The 16,491-nt window shown below is 44.1% G+C and overlaps 1 protein-coding gene across 1 annotated transcript in view; it reads right to left on the bottom strand.

Annotated features, from left to right (window-relative positions):
- LOC108801961 overlaps positions 1-16,491 on the bottom strand; it is a 104,615-nt gene that overhangs the window by 10,196 nt on the left and 77,928 nt on the right. Inside the window, exons 11-13 of the mRNA XM_018573865.1 lie at positions 9,606-10,379; positions 6,329-6,334; positions 3,398-4,213 (exon numbers count right to left, since the gene is read on the bottom strand). Of these exons, the coding sequence (XP_018429367.1) occupies positions 3,398-4,213; positions 6,329-6,334; positions 9,606-10,379 (1,596 nt within the window). The remainder of the gene's footprint in view (positions 1-3,397; positions 4,214-6,328; positions 6,335-9,605; positions 10,380-16,491) is intronic.

The following is a 16,491-nucleotide window of genomic DNA, read 5'->3' as shown; positions in this document are numbered from 1 at the left end:
ATTATACATTTATATATCACTGACATGTACCACAGTGGTGTACAGAGAACACTGAGCCAGTCACATCAGTCTCTGTACAGAGGAGCTTACACTCTAATGTCTCTCCACGTTAACAAACTATGTGACTGGCTCAGTGTTTTCTGTACAGCACTGCGGTATATGTCAATGCAATGTAAATGTATAATAATATGGGGGGTGTCTGTGGTCAGGTCTGAGGTAAGCCTTTGTGGAGAGCAGAATCTGCCCGGTGACTCTAATCCCGCCCTGTGATTGGTTCTTGTGGAGGGAGTGCAGCCAATGACAGTGGAGGAGGTGTGAAATCTGAGGTAAAGCTCTTTGGAGGGTAGAATCTGCCTGGTGACTCTCATCGTGCCCTGTGATTGGTTCCTGTGGAGGGAATGCAGCCAATGACAGTGTAGGAGATGTGATTCAGGGACTCTGATTGGCTGTGAGGTTCCCCTCAGCTCCTTCTGTCAGTTACTGAAGTCTGCATCTTGTTTTAGATTAGTGACAGAAGTGATGGAGGAATGGGGGGGAGGGGGCTCAGTTCACTTCTTTCCAACTTGGAATTTCCTCCCTACAACCCCGGAACCGGATGGTGGAGAAGTAAGTATGTTACACCTCCTTCTGTAATGATCCCTCTGAGACTCTACTGAATACAATGCCTGAGGTTTGTACACTTACCCACAGTGGTGTATATGTATTTGGCTGCCCTAGGCAAGCCAAGCTTCGGCCGCCCTCGGCACCTTAACTCTAGTCGCAGGCACCGATTACAAGCCCGGCCAAACCCCCCCCCGGGATTACTTGTACGGACGGGAGCCGGAAAGCGCAGCCGAGGGCGGCTTGCCTGCTTGTGGAGGGCGGCTTGCCTGCTTTTGAAGAGGACGGATGGAGCCGGACAGCGCAGTCAACGGATGGGATTGCGACTCGAGAACGAAAAGCAGCCACTTAATCGATCTCACTGCTTCCTGGGTCACAGCGGCTCGAGTAAGTGGCCGCCGGCTGCTTTTCGTTTTCTGAGTCACGATCCCATCCGTCGGCTGCGCTGTCCGGCTCCATCCGTTCTCCCACCCTCTTCACAAGCAGGCAAGCCGCCCTCCACTCCTACACACAGACGGGCTCCGGCTCGCCCCTCCTCTTCACAACATAGGCGTTTGACTACGGCCGCCCCCCAGGAAAGTGGCGCCCTAGGCAAACACCTACTTTGCCTCGCGGTAAATACGCCCCTGCTTACCCAATATGGGCCGGTAACACATACACTTACAGCGGCCAGAAGAGGACTGGCTTGGGCCTGGAAATCTCCGTCTCTCCCCTCTGCCAGTGTGAAAGCTCTGGTGTCTCCGGTCATGTTCTATGAGAAGCTTACTGCTAGACATAAAGTTTCTCTACATATAAGAAGACATGGACTCCTCGGATTGTCGCCTCCTTTATTATGGATTCCTGAACTCTCTAGTTTCCTGATCTGTATTGGGCTGGTTGGTGCTGCGTGCTATCTCCCTATTTGAGGGTTTACCCCCCTTGGGTGTGTTCTGGACGTTTCGTGTTCCTGGCTTCCTCTGTCCCCTTTCTTCCCTCTCATCTGTGGAAGGCGGCTCTCCCCTTTTATCTCTCTTCCTTCTATTCAGTTTCCTTCTTCTCGCTTTTCTACATATTCTCTAGGGCTGTTACTGATTAAAATTTTCGTGTTCGATTAATCGAAAAAAAATTTCATCGATTAATCGATTAATTATAATGCACATACAGATCCAACTACATTGGCCTATACACATACAGCACAGCAATGAAGTAATAAAATGAACTAGGATCACACTTATCCAGCACGTTATTAATCTCACGTGCCCCACTCAATATGGCCGCCGCTTGAGTGGGGCAACTCAGAATAATAACGTGCTGGATTAGTGTGATCCTAGTTCATTTTATTACTTCATTGCTGTGCTGTATGTGTATAGGTCAATGCCTTGGCTGGTGCTCGTGCAGAAAGTTTAAAAAATCTTTTAACCGATCAAAAAGATTACCGATCAATCGAGAAATTAATCGTTCATTTGCACAGCCCTAATATTCTCCTTTTCTCGGATACATTTTCTTTTTCCTTTTCTCTCAGTTTTGGTTTGGTGCCCCTTGCCTGGCCTGCCTCTTAGTGGGCGTGGGCAGTTTGCTATGATTCAAGTGTCACATATATTGTTCCATGTGTAATGGATGTGGTTAAGTGACTATGATAAAATGCCTATTTCAATATATTGTAATATATATATATGTTATTGCTCCTGTTCATAGTAATCCTTACTCAAAATGGCTGCCTAGTTAGTTGCTCAACTTAGCACTACTATGAGAAGTACGCACTAGAAATAGAAACCAAGATGGCGCCTCCAGGAGAAACTGCACCCAAGACGAGAACGTCAGCACCCTGGAAGGAGGTTACGCTTTAATGAATCAGTCCAATTATAACCTAGAAAGCTATCGCAAATGCTATGTTTACATATACACTATCAGCTGCCTATATAAGACACAACAATGCGGAACAATAAAAAAGAAGTATCTTTACTCTGACTCTCGGTGTCAGCGTGTTTTATTTCTTCACTGATAGTGTGCACACTTTGTACTGAATTAGGGACAGATATACGTCGGATTCTTGATGTCCGAGTCCACAACACATGGATACTTGGGGACGTACGGGCCCCTCATAATGTGTGTATTTGGAATGTAGCACTTCATCACATTATTGGATCTCTTTGTTGTTTCACTCCGTAGTTATCTCAAGTGTATTTCGAGTATCTGTGTTAATTACTTTGACTGTTCCTTTAAATAAAAAAGTGTGAACGAAAAAAAAAAAACCCATCACTCTGATAGCATTTTAATGGTTATAATTTTGACAAAGCAAAAAATAAAAAAAATTATTCACAAGTTTGTAAAGTACACAAATTAATTGTTCAAATATATACAGTTTAGACAATGTTTTAAAATGATTCCCAACGATATAAAGTCACCGGCACACACATTGTTCCCTCAGAAGTTCCCACACCCTGGTAGAGACGTTCTTTTATCATCAGACTCTACATCCCCACCCCTCCCCCCACACATTGTTCCCTTAGCAGTTCAACATCAATCATTTCTGTCTGCACCCCGGTGTTGTCACTGATTTCCCCCCAAGTCTGTACTACATTCCCTGGGAGCTCCCACCATCCACACAATATATTCTACAGCATCTCCCCCTCCCCTGTCCATACCATGATCTCTTGAAACTCTCCCCACTGTCCACACTACATTCATTCTAATTAGACATTTCCCCGAGTCGGAATGCAGTGAGGATGCTGCGTAGTGTGACTTTTCTGGTGTCTAAGAAGTTTATATTTTTCAGGGAAGGATTTCTCGCACTCTGAACATGAATAAGGACGCTCACCCGTGTGAATTTTCTTATGTTTACTAAGAGTTGCTTTCTGAGTGAAAGATTTTCGGCACACTGCACATGAATAAGGACGCTCCAACGTGTGAGTCCTCTGGTGCCTAACAAGGGTTCCTTTCTCAGCGAAAGATTTCCCGCACTCTGGACATGAATAAGGACGTTCACCTGTGTGAACTTTCTGGTGTTTAACAAGGGATCCTTTCCCAGTAAAAGACTTTCCGCACTCTGTACATGAATAAGGACGCACAAACGTGTGAGTCCTCTGGTGTTTAATAAGGGTTCCTTTCTCAGCGAAAGATTTCCCGCACTCTGGACATGAATAAGGACGTTCACCTGTGTGAACTTTCTGGTGTTTAACAAGGGATCCTTTCCCAGTAAAAGACTTTCCGCACTCTGTACATGAATAAGGACGCACAAACGTGTGAGTCCTCTGGTGCCTAACAAGGGTTCCTTTCTCAGTGAAAGATTGCCCGCACTCTGAACATGTATAAGGGCGCTCACCTGTGTGAATTTTTTGGTGCTGAAGAAGGGCTCCTTTATGAGTGAAAGATTTCCCGCACTCTGGACATAAATAAGGACGCTCACCTGTGTGAGTCCTCTGGTGTATGAGAAGTTTATGTTTCCCAAAGTAATTTTTTCCACACTCTAAACATGAATAAGGACGCTCCCCTGTATGAGTCCTCTGGTGTTTAACAAGGTCGCCTTTCTGAGTGAATGATTTTCCGCACTCTGTACATGAATAAGGACGCTCACCCGTATGAATCCTCTGGTGTGAAAGAAGGGTTTTGTTTTTAGTGAATGTTTTCCCGCACTCTGAACACGAGAATGGATCCTCACCTCTGTGATCTCCTTCATGGGGTGAGGAAGGTTCCTTGGGATTAGATGGATCTCTTGCAGTGTGAGATCTTAGATGGATATTTCCAGTCATAGTATGTGAATGATCAGAAGATTCACCCTGATCAGAGGGATCCATTGATGTCTCCGAGCAGTGAGGTCTGTGATGTATATTTTGTATGTTTGGATTCACTCCTGGAGAATCCTGTGTGATGGCATTATCTTCTGACTTACAATCAGCAGATAATATAAGATGTCTCTCCGAGGTATTCCTGACATCACATCCATCTGCTGGAGAGAAATTATTACACACGTCACTAATCAGAGTCATGTATGTTGGTCTAGAAGTCATCACAGAGCTCTGGCATGGAATTGGGTCCAATTGTAACACCAAAATATGAAAACCAACCACATAAAGGAGACAAAACACATCTGACCCCCTGGAGACCATTGTACTGTTCATTCATGACCGCTATGGGGGGGATGAAGATGGACCTTCATATGGTGTACAGTATCTCCTCCTCATTTGTAGGTCACATGACGTTATATTGAGGAATGGAGATGGACCTTCATATGGTGTACAGTATCTCCTCCTCATTTGTTGGTCACATGACGTTATATTGAGGAATGGAGATGGACCTTCATATGGTGTACAGTATCTCCTCCTCATTTGTTGGTCACATGACGTTATATTGAGGAATGGAGATGGACCTTCATATGGTGTACAGTATCTCCTCCTCATTTGTTGGTCACATGACGTTATATTGAGGAATGGAGATACTCAGAAGTGACATAGAACTGTGACCTGTTCCCTCCATAGTGTCTGTTACTTACTTGTGTTGATCGGTAGAGAAATGTCATCCTGATCACTTTTCATCATCATCCCGACCTCCTCCGTGGACGGCTGGTCACCCCCCACATACGTCTCCACTTCTTCCTCTTTAATCTCAGCTTTTATATTGATCCGTTCTTCACCCTAAACCCAAAAGAATGCAGCTCCTCGTTCATTATTACATCATTAAATTAAATTTTTAGTGTAAGTACCTGAATGTGACTTGGTATCGGTCTCCTGTAGTTTCCATATGACAGACATGGGGAAGGAGAAGCAGCACAAGGAGCCAGTCAGCTGCACTGCAGGGATAATAAGAATCATGCTGACTGAAAGAGAGAGCGAAGTGACAGAGAGATGAGCTCATCACTCTGCTGCTTCTCATTTTTCTGTCCAGTCAAAGACTGGGGGAGGAACAAAACCAGCAGGTGTTACTGACCTGCAGCAGAGAAAAGTCATTTCAGGGCAGGTCTTCCACCCATTTTCTGTGAGCCTGGGAGGCCAGGGACCTTAACCTTGGAGGCCCATCATCACGCCGCCCTAGACTCACAGAAGCAAACAACAGCACCATGTCGTTTAGCATGTGCCCTTTGGAGGATACAAGGACGAAGAGGATCCATGATATGTGACTGGGCCCAAGACCCGTGGAAGAAAAGTATGTTTATTGATTTATAGAAAACAATAAAAGTGGGAGGACCTCCAAGGGGAAGTTGAAATGGAGTAAAGCAAACATGAAACCAATGGACTACATAAAAGAATATTGTGTCACAAAGTTCAGAATCACTTGTTTTCTACACACCGAGTCCCACTTACCTGACCATGGTGAGGGATGTTCTGATCTTCCTGTGTGGAATCCCGGGAATACAGAGGACGGGGACATCTCTCTGGTGGGTTTGTGTCACTGTACGGTTCCATCATAATCTTCTCCTCCTCTTTTATCTCTTCTTTAACATCATTATCACAATCACTCTGGTTTATACCCTGAATATTGAGGACAATGGGATCAGATGTAACAACATAGATAATGAAGAGGTAAAAATTTAATTATCAGCTATTATCTATTATTTCTCTATATAACCTTATGTGAGATGGTGAGATCTTCCTGTGTGGTCTAATGAAGACTTCCCAGAATCCTCCTGATCTGTATTTTAGAAATCAAATAGTCACATGATCTAAAGAAGACTCTCTGTAGAAAAATGCTGGATTGCTCAGAGTGTCAGATCTTGTGGGACAGTTCTGAGATTATGGACACTATCATGCAGTACCCATGCCTCCAACTCACATTTCACTTCTACACAGCACTTCCTGTGTATACACCTTCATCACTTCCTGTTTGTACCTTACATCACTTCCTTCTGTCTTCCACATGAGATCACCACCTTGTGTTGAATATAAATACTTCAGTCTCTGTCTTTGTGCTCGCTGCCTTCTGGTCTATTCCTCTATTACGTTATATCCATGAACTACACACAGATTATACCTCACATCAAATCCAGACAATACCAAAATAAAATTAAAAAAATGACAATGTAATAGGTTTTTTTGAAAAATGTATAAAAGGTGAAACTACATAATAAACCAACTCTATGGTTATAAATGTTTACAAACTTGTAATAGCACCGAGGAGACTCATTTTACAAAGCTTCAATACAAGTATAAGGAGTATTATTTTAGTGACAGCGCTGCTGTATATGTCAGAGCTATATACATGTATAATGATAGTCTGTGACTGTGGGGGGACATTAGAGTGTCAGCTCCTGTGTACAGAGACTGATGTAATCGGCTCAGTGTCCTCTGTACAGCACTGTGATATATGTTAGTGATATATCAATGGATAGTAATAATGTTTGTGTGTGGAGAGCAGAATCTGCCCGGTGACTAATCCCACTCTAATAGGTTACTGTGGAGGGAGTGCAGCCAATGACAGTGGAGGAGGTGTGAAATCTGAGGTAAATCTCTGTGGAGAGCAGAATCTGCCTGGTGACTCTGATCCCGCTCTGTGATTGGTTCCTGTGGAGCGAGTACCAGAGGAGGAGGTGTGAAGCGGGTACTCTGATTGGCTGTGAGGCTCCCCTCAGCTCCTTCTATCAGTTACTGAAGTCTGCATCTTGTTTTACGTTAGTGACAGAAGTGATGGCGGAATGTGGGGGAGGGAGGGGGGTTCAGTTCACTTCTTTCCAACTTGGAATTTCCTCACTACAAACCCGGAACCGGATGGTGGAGAAGTAAGTATGTTACACCTCCTTCTGTAATGATCCCTCTGAGACTCTACTGAATACAATGCCTGAGGTTTGTACACTTACCCAATATAGACCGGTAACACACACACTTACAGCGGCCAGGAGAGGACTGGCTGGGGCCTGGAAATCTCCGTCTCTCCCCTCTGCCAGTGTGAAAGCTCTGGTGTCTCCGGTCATGTTCTATGAGAAGCTTACTGCTAGACATAAAGCTTCTCTACATATAAGAAGACATGGACTCCTTGGATTGTCGCCTCCTTGCCAGCCTCCTTTATTATGGATTCCTGAACTCTCTAGTTTCCTGATCTGTATTGGGCTGGTTGGTGCTGCGTGCTATCTCCCTATTTGAGGGTTTACCCCCCTTGGATGTGTTCTGGACCTTTCGGGTTCCTGGCTTCCTCTGTCCCCTTTCTTCCCTCTCATCTGTGGAAGGCGGCTCTCCCTCTCCCCTTTTATCTCTCTTCCTTCTATTCAGTTTCCTTCTTCTCGCTTTTCTCCATATTCTCCTTTTCTCCGATACATTTTCTTTTTCCTATTCTCTCTTCTTAGTTTTGGTTTAGTGCTCCTTGCCTGGCCTGCCTCTTAGTGGACGTGGGCAGTTTGCTATGATTCACGTGTCACTTATATTGCCCCATGGATACTTGGGGACGTACGGGCCCCTCATAATGTGTGTATTTGGGATGTAGCACTTCATCACATTATTGGATCTCTTTGTTGTTTCACTCCTCAGCAATCTCAAGTGTATTTCGAGTATCTGTGTAATTACTTTGCCTGTTCCTTTATATAAAAACACGTGAGCGAAAAAATTTCCATCACGTTGACAGCATTTTATTGGTTATAATTATGAGAGCACAAAAAAATGATTCACAAGTTTATAAAGTACACACGTTCATTGTTCAAATATATACATTTTAGACAATGTTTCAAATTATTTCCCAATATACACGAGACTCATTTATACCACAGATTGTAACTTTCCCTCACACTGCCGGGAAACTATCACCAGGAATGAATGTAATAGAAAAGGAAATTACGATCTTATCAGATCCAGTCTCTTCCAAAGTTCTACAATGCAACCATGAAAAGTCACCGGCACACACATTGTTCCCTCAGAAATAGCCACACCTTGGTAGAGACCCCCCCACACATTGTTCCCTCAGCAGTTCAACATCACTCATTTCTGTCTGCACCCCTGTGTTGTCACTGATTTCCCCCCATGTCTGTACTACATCCTCCTCTAGGAGCTCCCGCCATCCACACAATATGTTCTACAGCAGCTCCCCTTTCCATACCATGATCTCTTTTTTTTATAAATTCTGTTTATTTTTACAGCATAACATGTTATGTCATTTACATGAAGTAGTAGGGGAGAGTACACATACAAAGCATATACATACATGCATGGGGTCAGTAAGCAAAAGTTACATGCATTTGGTAGTATTAATACCATCTCAGGGCTACACCGGGAGATTATCAAGAAGACCATGAACTATGGGCAAAACAGCCCCGTATTCTGGATCCACCATCCACACTACATTCTCTGACAGCTCTCCTCCCACCATCCACACTACATTCTCTGACAGCTCTCCTCCACCATCCACACTACATTCTCTGACAGCTCTCCTCCCACCATCCACACTACATTCTCGGACAGCTCTCCCCTCATGGTTTGCAGTAGCTTCTCTTGATAGATCCTCTCAGAGCCCACTGCACACCAATGAAAGGAACATTCTTCTTCCTGATAAACACTAATTTAAGAAAGTTCTTCTGCACTGACCACCTATGTGAGAAAGCCATTCACATACAGCTGTGCTCACATACATGTGATTACTTCCATACAAGGATGGGTGAGCATCTCTGGACACAGACTGTTTGCATCCAGGGCCGCTCATCTGTCCCTGTATGGATATAAATGATTGGATTTACATACAGCGGTGGCATCTGTCAGTCCGCTAATAATTAGAACAGACTGTTGCCTGCGGCTGAAGGAAAGCACCTGGAGACTCCTGGGGGCCACCCAAGTGCATAAACTCATTCATCTCTCTGTACAGGCCTCTGCACCCATGTGATGAGTCCGAGTGTTTTCATATCCTCCAGTTGTTCTATGGACAGTTCCACCTGATAAAAACCATCGTACATTTGTCATCAGAATCAGCAGGAACTTCCTCTCTGATGTGTTACAGATAAATTAAGTCTAATTAGACATTTCCCCGAGTCGGAATGCAGTGAGGACGCTGCGTAGTGTGACTTTTCTGGTGTCTAAGAAGCCGATATTTCTCAGTGAAGGATTTCTCGCACTCTGAACATGAGTAAGGACGTTCGCCCGTGTGAATTTTCTGGTGTCTAAGAAGTTTATATTTCTCAGTGAAAGATTTCCCGCACTCTGAACATGAATAAGGACGTTCACCCGTGTGAATTTTCTTATGTTTACTAAGGGTTATTTTATCAGTGAAGGATTTCCAGCACTCTGAACATGAGTAAGGACGTTCACCAGTGTGAATCCTCTGGTGCCTTACAAGGGCTCCTTTATGAGTGAAACCTTTCCCACACTCTGGACATAAAAAAGGGCGCTCACCTGTGTGACTTCTCTGGTGTCTAAGAAGTTTTTGTTTATCAATGAAATATTTCCCGCATTCTGAACATGAATGAGGACGTTCACCCGTGTGAGTCCTCTGGTGTTTAATAAGGGTTCCTTTCAGAGCAAAATATTTCCCGCACTCTGGACATGAATAAGGACGCTCACCTGTGTGAATTTTCTGGTGATTAACAAGGGATCCTTTCACAGTAAAAGATTTCCCGCACTCTGAACATGAATAAGGACGCGCAAAGGTGTGAGTCCTCTGGTGCCTAACAAGGGTTCCTTTCTCAGTGAAAGATTGCCCGCACTCTGAACATGTATAAGGGCGCTCACCTGTGTGAATTTTTTGGTGCTGAAGAAGGGCTCCTTTATGAGTGAAAGATTTCCTGCACTCCAGACATGAATGAGGACGCTCACCTGTGTGATTTCTCTGGTGTATAAGAAGTTTATGTTTCTCAAAGAAATATTTTCCGCACTCTGAACATGAATAAGGACGCTCGCCTGTGTGAAATTTCTGGTGTCTAAGAAGGTCATGTTTCCCAGTGAAAGATTTCCCGCACTCTGAACATGAGAATGGATCCTCACCTCTGTGATCTCCTTCATGGGGTGAGGAAGACTCCTTTGGATTAGATGGATCTCTTGCAGTGTGAGATCTTAGATGGATATTTCCAGTCATAGTATGTGAATGATCAGAAGATTCACCCTGATCAGAGGGATCCATTGATGTCTCCAAGCAGTGAGGTCTGTGATGTATATTTTGTGTGTTTGGATTCACTCCTGGAGAATCCTGTGTGATGACATTATCTTCTGACTTACAATCAGCAGATAATATAAGATGTCTCTCCGAGGTATTCCTGACATCACATCCATCTGCTGGAGAGAAATTATTAAATAATGTGGAAAGATCAGAAATAAGAGTCATGTATGTTTATCTGACAGTCAACAGTTTCCAAATATAAAAACCAAATGAGATAAAAGGATAAAAACACCCAAACCTATGACACACTGGGCAAAACAGTTTGTGAATTAATGAAAGCTATGGGGGGCGGGGGTAACGGAGACAGACCTTTTACTAGACTCTTGAGGAATCATGACGTTATATTGAGGAATGGAGATGGACCTTCATATGGTGTACAGTATCTCCTCCCCATTTGTTGGGGACATGACGTTATATTGAGGAATGGAGATGGACCTTCATATGGTGTACAGTAACTCCTCCCCATTTGTTGGTCACATGACGTTATATTGAGGAATGGAAATACTCAGAAGTGACATAGAACTGTGACCTGTTCCCTCCATAGTGTCTGTTACTTACTTGTGTTGATCGGTAGAGAAATGTCATCCTGATCACTTTTCATCATCATCCCGACCTCCTCCGTGGACGGCCGGTCACCCCCCACATACGTCTCCACTTCTTCCTCTTTAACCTCAACTTTGATATTGATCTGTTCTTCACCCTAAACCCCAAAATAATAGAAAACATCTCATAAAGCTGAACTCCGGGGAGATATAAAAGACACAAAGGAATGCAGCTCCTCATTCATTATTACATCATTAAATGTGTTTCTAGTGTAAGTACCTGAATGTGACTTGGTATCGGCCTCCTGCAGTCTCCATATAACAGACATGGAGAAGAAGAAGCAGCACAAGGAGCCAGTCAGCTGTACTGCAGGGCTAATAAGGGTCATGCTGACTGGAAGAGAGAGCGAAGTGACAGAGAGATGAGCTCATCAATCTGCTGCTTCTCAGTTTACTGTCCAATCACAGACTGGGGAGGGACAAGACCTGTACGTGTTACTTAACCTTGGAGGCCAATCATCACGTCGGCCTAGACTCACAGAAGCAAAGGACAGCAGCACATCATTTAGCATGTGCCCTTTGGAGGACACAATGACGAAGAGGATCCATGATGTCATGTGACTGGGCCCTAGACCCGTGGAAGAAAAGTATGTTTATTGATTTATAGAAAAGAATAAAAGTGGGAGGTTCTCCAAGGGGAAGTTGGAATTAAGTAAAGCAACTAAGAAACAAATGGACTACATAAAAGAATGTTGAGTCACAAAGTTCAGAATCACTTCTGTGTTCTATACACCGAGTCCCACCTACCTGACCATGGTGGGGGATGGTGAGCTCTTCCTGTGTGGAATCCAGGCAATACAGAGGACTGGGATATCTCTCTGGTGGGTTTGTGTCACTGAATGGCTTCATGATGATATCCTTAAAAGAATCTTTGTGTCCTTCTGAAAACTCCTCCATCACTCCAACCTTCTCCTCCTCTTTTATCTCTTCTTTAACATCATTATCACAATCACTCTGGTTTATACCCTGAATATTGAGAACAATGAGATCAGATAGTTACATAGTTAGTCAGGTTGGAAAAAGACACAAGTCCATCGAGTTAAGAAAAGCCTAAACAGGACACTGTGCCTACAATTACCCCGTGTTGATCCAGAGGAAGGCAAAAAAAAAACCCCTATAAAGCACGGTTCAATTTGCTCCAACAGGGGAAAACAAATTGCTTCCTGACCCCATAAGGTAATCAGATATTCCCGGGATCAAAAAACTCTGATGCTTAATATACCTGAAAGAAGTCAATATCCAATAATTTTCTGTGCATTTAGGATCACATCCAGGTAAATGAGCTCGCTAGAACTAGCTCCTGGGGGGAGTCTATTCCACATTGTCACAGCTGTAACTGAGAAGAATCCTTTCCATATGCAAAGGTTAAACCTCTTTTCCTCCAGGCGCAAAGAGTGCCCCCTTGTCCTTTGCAGTGACCTTACCGTGAATAATTTGGCACCAAGCTCACTATATGGGCCATTTAGGTATTTATACATGGTGATCGTGTCCCCTTCCTAATCGCCTCTTCTCCAGAGAGAACAAATTCAGGTCAGTTCATCTCTCCTCATAGCTGACCTCCTCCATGCCTCTTATGAGTTTAGTCTGGACTTTTTCGAGTTCCACAACATCCTGTTTAGGCTTTTTGCGAACTGGTGGCCAAAACTGAACTGCATTTCCAGATAAGGACTTCCTAATGCTTTGTACAGGGGCAGGATTATGTCTCTCTCTCTCTGGAGTCTATACCCCGTATAATACGAGGAAGTATGGAGACAGATGAGGTGTTACTAATGCTTTGTACAGGGGAAGGATTATGTCTCCATCTCTGGAGTCTATACCTCCTATAATACAAGGAAGGATGGAGACAGATGAGGTCTTACTAATGCTTTGTACAGGAGCAGGATGATGTCTCTCTCTGGAGTCTATACCTCTTATAATACAAGGAAGGATGGAGACAGATGAGGTCTTACTAATGCTTTGCACAGGAGCAGCATGATGTCTCTCTCTGGAGTCTATACCTCTTATAATACAAGGAAGGATGGAGACAGATGAGCTCTTACTAATGCTTTGTACAGGAGCAGGATGATGTCTCTCTCTCTGGAGTCTATACCTCTTATAATACATGGAAGTATGGAGACAGATGAGGTGTTACTAATGCTTTGTCCATGGGCGGGATTATGTCTCTATCTCTGGAGTCTATACCTCCTATAATACAAGAAAGTATTTTGCTTGCTTTAGAATCTGCGGCCTGACATTGCATGTTATTATTCAGTCTATGGTCTACCAGAACACCCCGATCTTTCTCCATCATTGACTCCCCCAAACATACTCCCCCCCTAGAGTGTATGACGCATGCATGTTTTTAGTCCCCAAGTGCAGAACTTTACATTGATCAACATTAAACCTCATTTGCCAAATAAATGTCCAATCACACAGAGCATTCAGATCAGCTTATAAGATGTAGACATCCCGTAAGGACACTACATAACTTGGTGTCACCTGCAAACACAGACATCGTATTTTTATTCCCCAACTCCATGTCATTTATAAATAGATTAAACAGTAAGGGGCCCAACACTGAACCTTGGGGGACACCACTGAACATTGGGGAACACCACCACCAACACTGAACCTTGAGGGACACCACTAACACTGATTCTTGGGGGACACCCACTAACACCCTCAGACCATTTAGAGTATGATGTAACAATACAGATAATGATCAGGTCAAAATGTAAGTATCATCTATTATTCATTATTTCTCTAACCTGTATTTAAGATGCACAACAAACATGAAACTAATGGACTACATAAAGGAATGTTGTGTCCCACCTACCTGACCATGGTGAGTGATGTTCTGATCTTCCTGTGTGGAATCCCGGGAATACAGAGGACGGGGACATCTCTCTGGTGGGTTTGTGTCACTGTACGGTTCCTTCATAATCTTCTCCTCCTCTTTTATCTCTTCTTTAACATCATTATCACAATCACTCTGGTTCATACCCTGAATATTGAGAACAATGAGACTAGATGAAATAAAACAACGATTCGGGACGTGCCAAAATATATCCACTATTATCGATTATTTCTCTATTTCACCTTATGTGAGATGTTGTGATCTTCCTGTGTGGAATCCCGGGAATACAGAGGGCGGGGACATCTCTCTGGTGGGTTCCTCTTACTGGATCCATCTGTAGGAAACACACACACTGACTGAATACATTGTTTCTATGTGTGTATCAGATGATGGGGGATCTAGGTGGACCCTCTGTACTGCTCTCTCCTCTTACCCGGTGATGTGAGGGGCGGCTCATTCTCCATCACGACGTCCTTGTAGAGATCCCGGTGTCCTTCTAGATACTGGAAACTTCCAGAATATTTTATCACGGTTTGTCTCTGTTGTCAGGCGGTGAGGTGGAGGCTCTGTGATGGGTGATGTCTGCTGAAGACACTTGCTGAGTGTTAATGGCTCACAAGATATATTGGTCAATATTCTGTAATCCTGTTTGAAGGAAGAAGGTAACAATTATCAATGAAGACTTCCCAGAATCCTCCTGATCTGTATTTTAGAAATCAAATAGTCACATGATCTAAAGAAGACTCTCTGTAGACAAATGCTGAATTGCTCAGAGTGTCAGATCTTGTGGGACAGTTCTGAGATTATGGACACTGTACTGTATGCACTTCCTATGTATACACCTACATCACTTCCTGTTTCTACGTGTACATCATTTCCTTTCTGTACCTTAGATCACTTCCTGTAGGTGGCTACCACGTGAGATCACCACCTTGTGTTGAATATAAATACTGCAGTCTCTGTTATGTTTCATCGTTGTGCTCGCTGCCTTGTGGTCTATTCCTCTATTACGTTACATCCATGACTACACACAGATTATACCTCAGGGAGCACTGAGCCAGTCACATCAGTCTCTGTACAGAGGAGCTTACACTCTAATGTCTCTCCATGGTAACAAACTATGTGACTGGCTCAGAGTTCTCTGTACAGCACTGCAGTATATGTCAGTGATATATAAATGGATAATAAAGAGGGTGTCTGTGGTGAGGTCTGAGGTAAATCTCTGTGAGGAGCAGAATCTGCCCGGTTACTCTTATCCCGCGCTGTGATAGGTTACTGTGGAGGGAGTGCAGCCAATGACAGTGGAGGAGATGTGAAGCGGGGACTCTGATTGGCTATGAGGCTCTTCTAAGCTCCTTCTGTCAGTTACTGTCTGCATCTTGTTTAATATTAGTGACAGAGGTGATGGAGGAATGTGGGGGAGGGGGTTCAGTTCACTTCTTTCCAACTTGGAATTTCCTCCCTACAAACCCTGAACCGGATGGTGGAGAAGTAAGTATGTTACACCTCCTTGTGTTATGATCCCTCTGAGACTCTACTGAATACAATGCCTGAGGTTGGTACACTTACCCAATATAGACCGGTAACACATACACTTACAGCGGCCAGGCTTGGGCCTGGAAATCTCCGTCTCTCCCCTCTGCCAGTGTGAAAGCTCTGGTGTCTCCGGTCATGTTCTATGAGAAGCTTACTGCTAGACATAAAGTTTCTCTACATATAAGAAGACATGGACTCCTTGGATTGTCGCCTCCTTGCCGGCCTCCTTTATTATGGATTCCTGAACTCTCTAGTTTCCTGATCTGTATTGGGCTGGTTGGTGCTGCGTGCTATCTCCCTATTTGAGGGTTCAACCCCCTTGTATGTGTTCAACATCACTCATTTCTGTCTGTACCCCTGTGTTGTCACTGATTTTCCCCCATGTCTGTACTACATCCCCTGGGAGCTCCCACCATCCACACAATATATTCTCAGGGATCTCAAGTCTCCCTGATGTTCAGGGAGTCTCCCTCTATTAGATAGCAGCTCCCTGACGTCCGCGAGAGAGGCATTTTCTCCCTGAAAGGTTTACTCTGAGTAAACCTTTCCGGTAAGATATCAGTGGGTGAAGTTTCAGAGTGAGGCTTGCCTCCTGGAGGAAGGTCATGTGATCTCTAGAGTAGCCTCAGAAGGAGGCTTGCCTCCTGGAGGAAGGTCATGTGATCTCTAGAGTAGCCTCAGAACGAGGCTTGCCTCCTGGAGGAAGGTCATGTGATCTCTAGAGTAGCCTCAGAAGGAGGCTTGGCTCTCAGAAGGAAGAAGCTACTTGCTGCACAGAGAGGGCGGACATAGACTACTATTGAGAGCAGGTACAGGCACTGCTGGAGGGTTGAGAGAGTGCTGTTAACCCTTTGTGGATAATAAAGAATCAATTATATGTCC

This window comes from Nanorana parkeri, unplaced genomic scaffold (genome assembly GCF_000935625.1).
Source record: "Nanorana parkeri isolate BGI_ZX_2015 unplaced genomic scaffold, ASM93562v1 scaffold2584, whole genome shotgun sequence".
Lineage (NCBI taxonomy): Eukaryota > Metazoa > Chordata > Amphibia > Anura > Dicroglossidae > Nanorana > Nanorana parkeri.
This window is presented reverse-complemented; position numbering and strand designations above follow the sequence as displayed.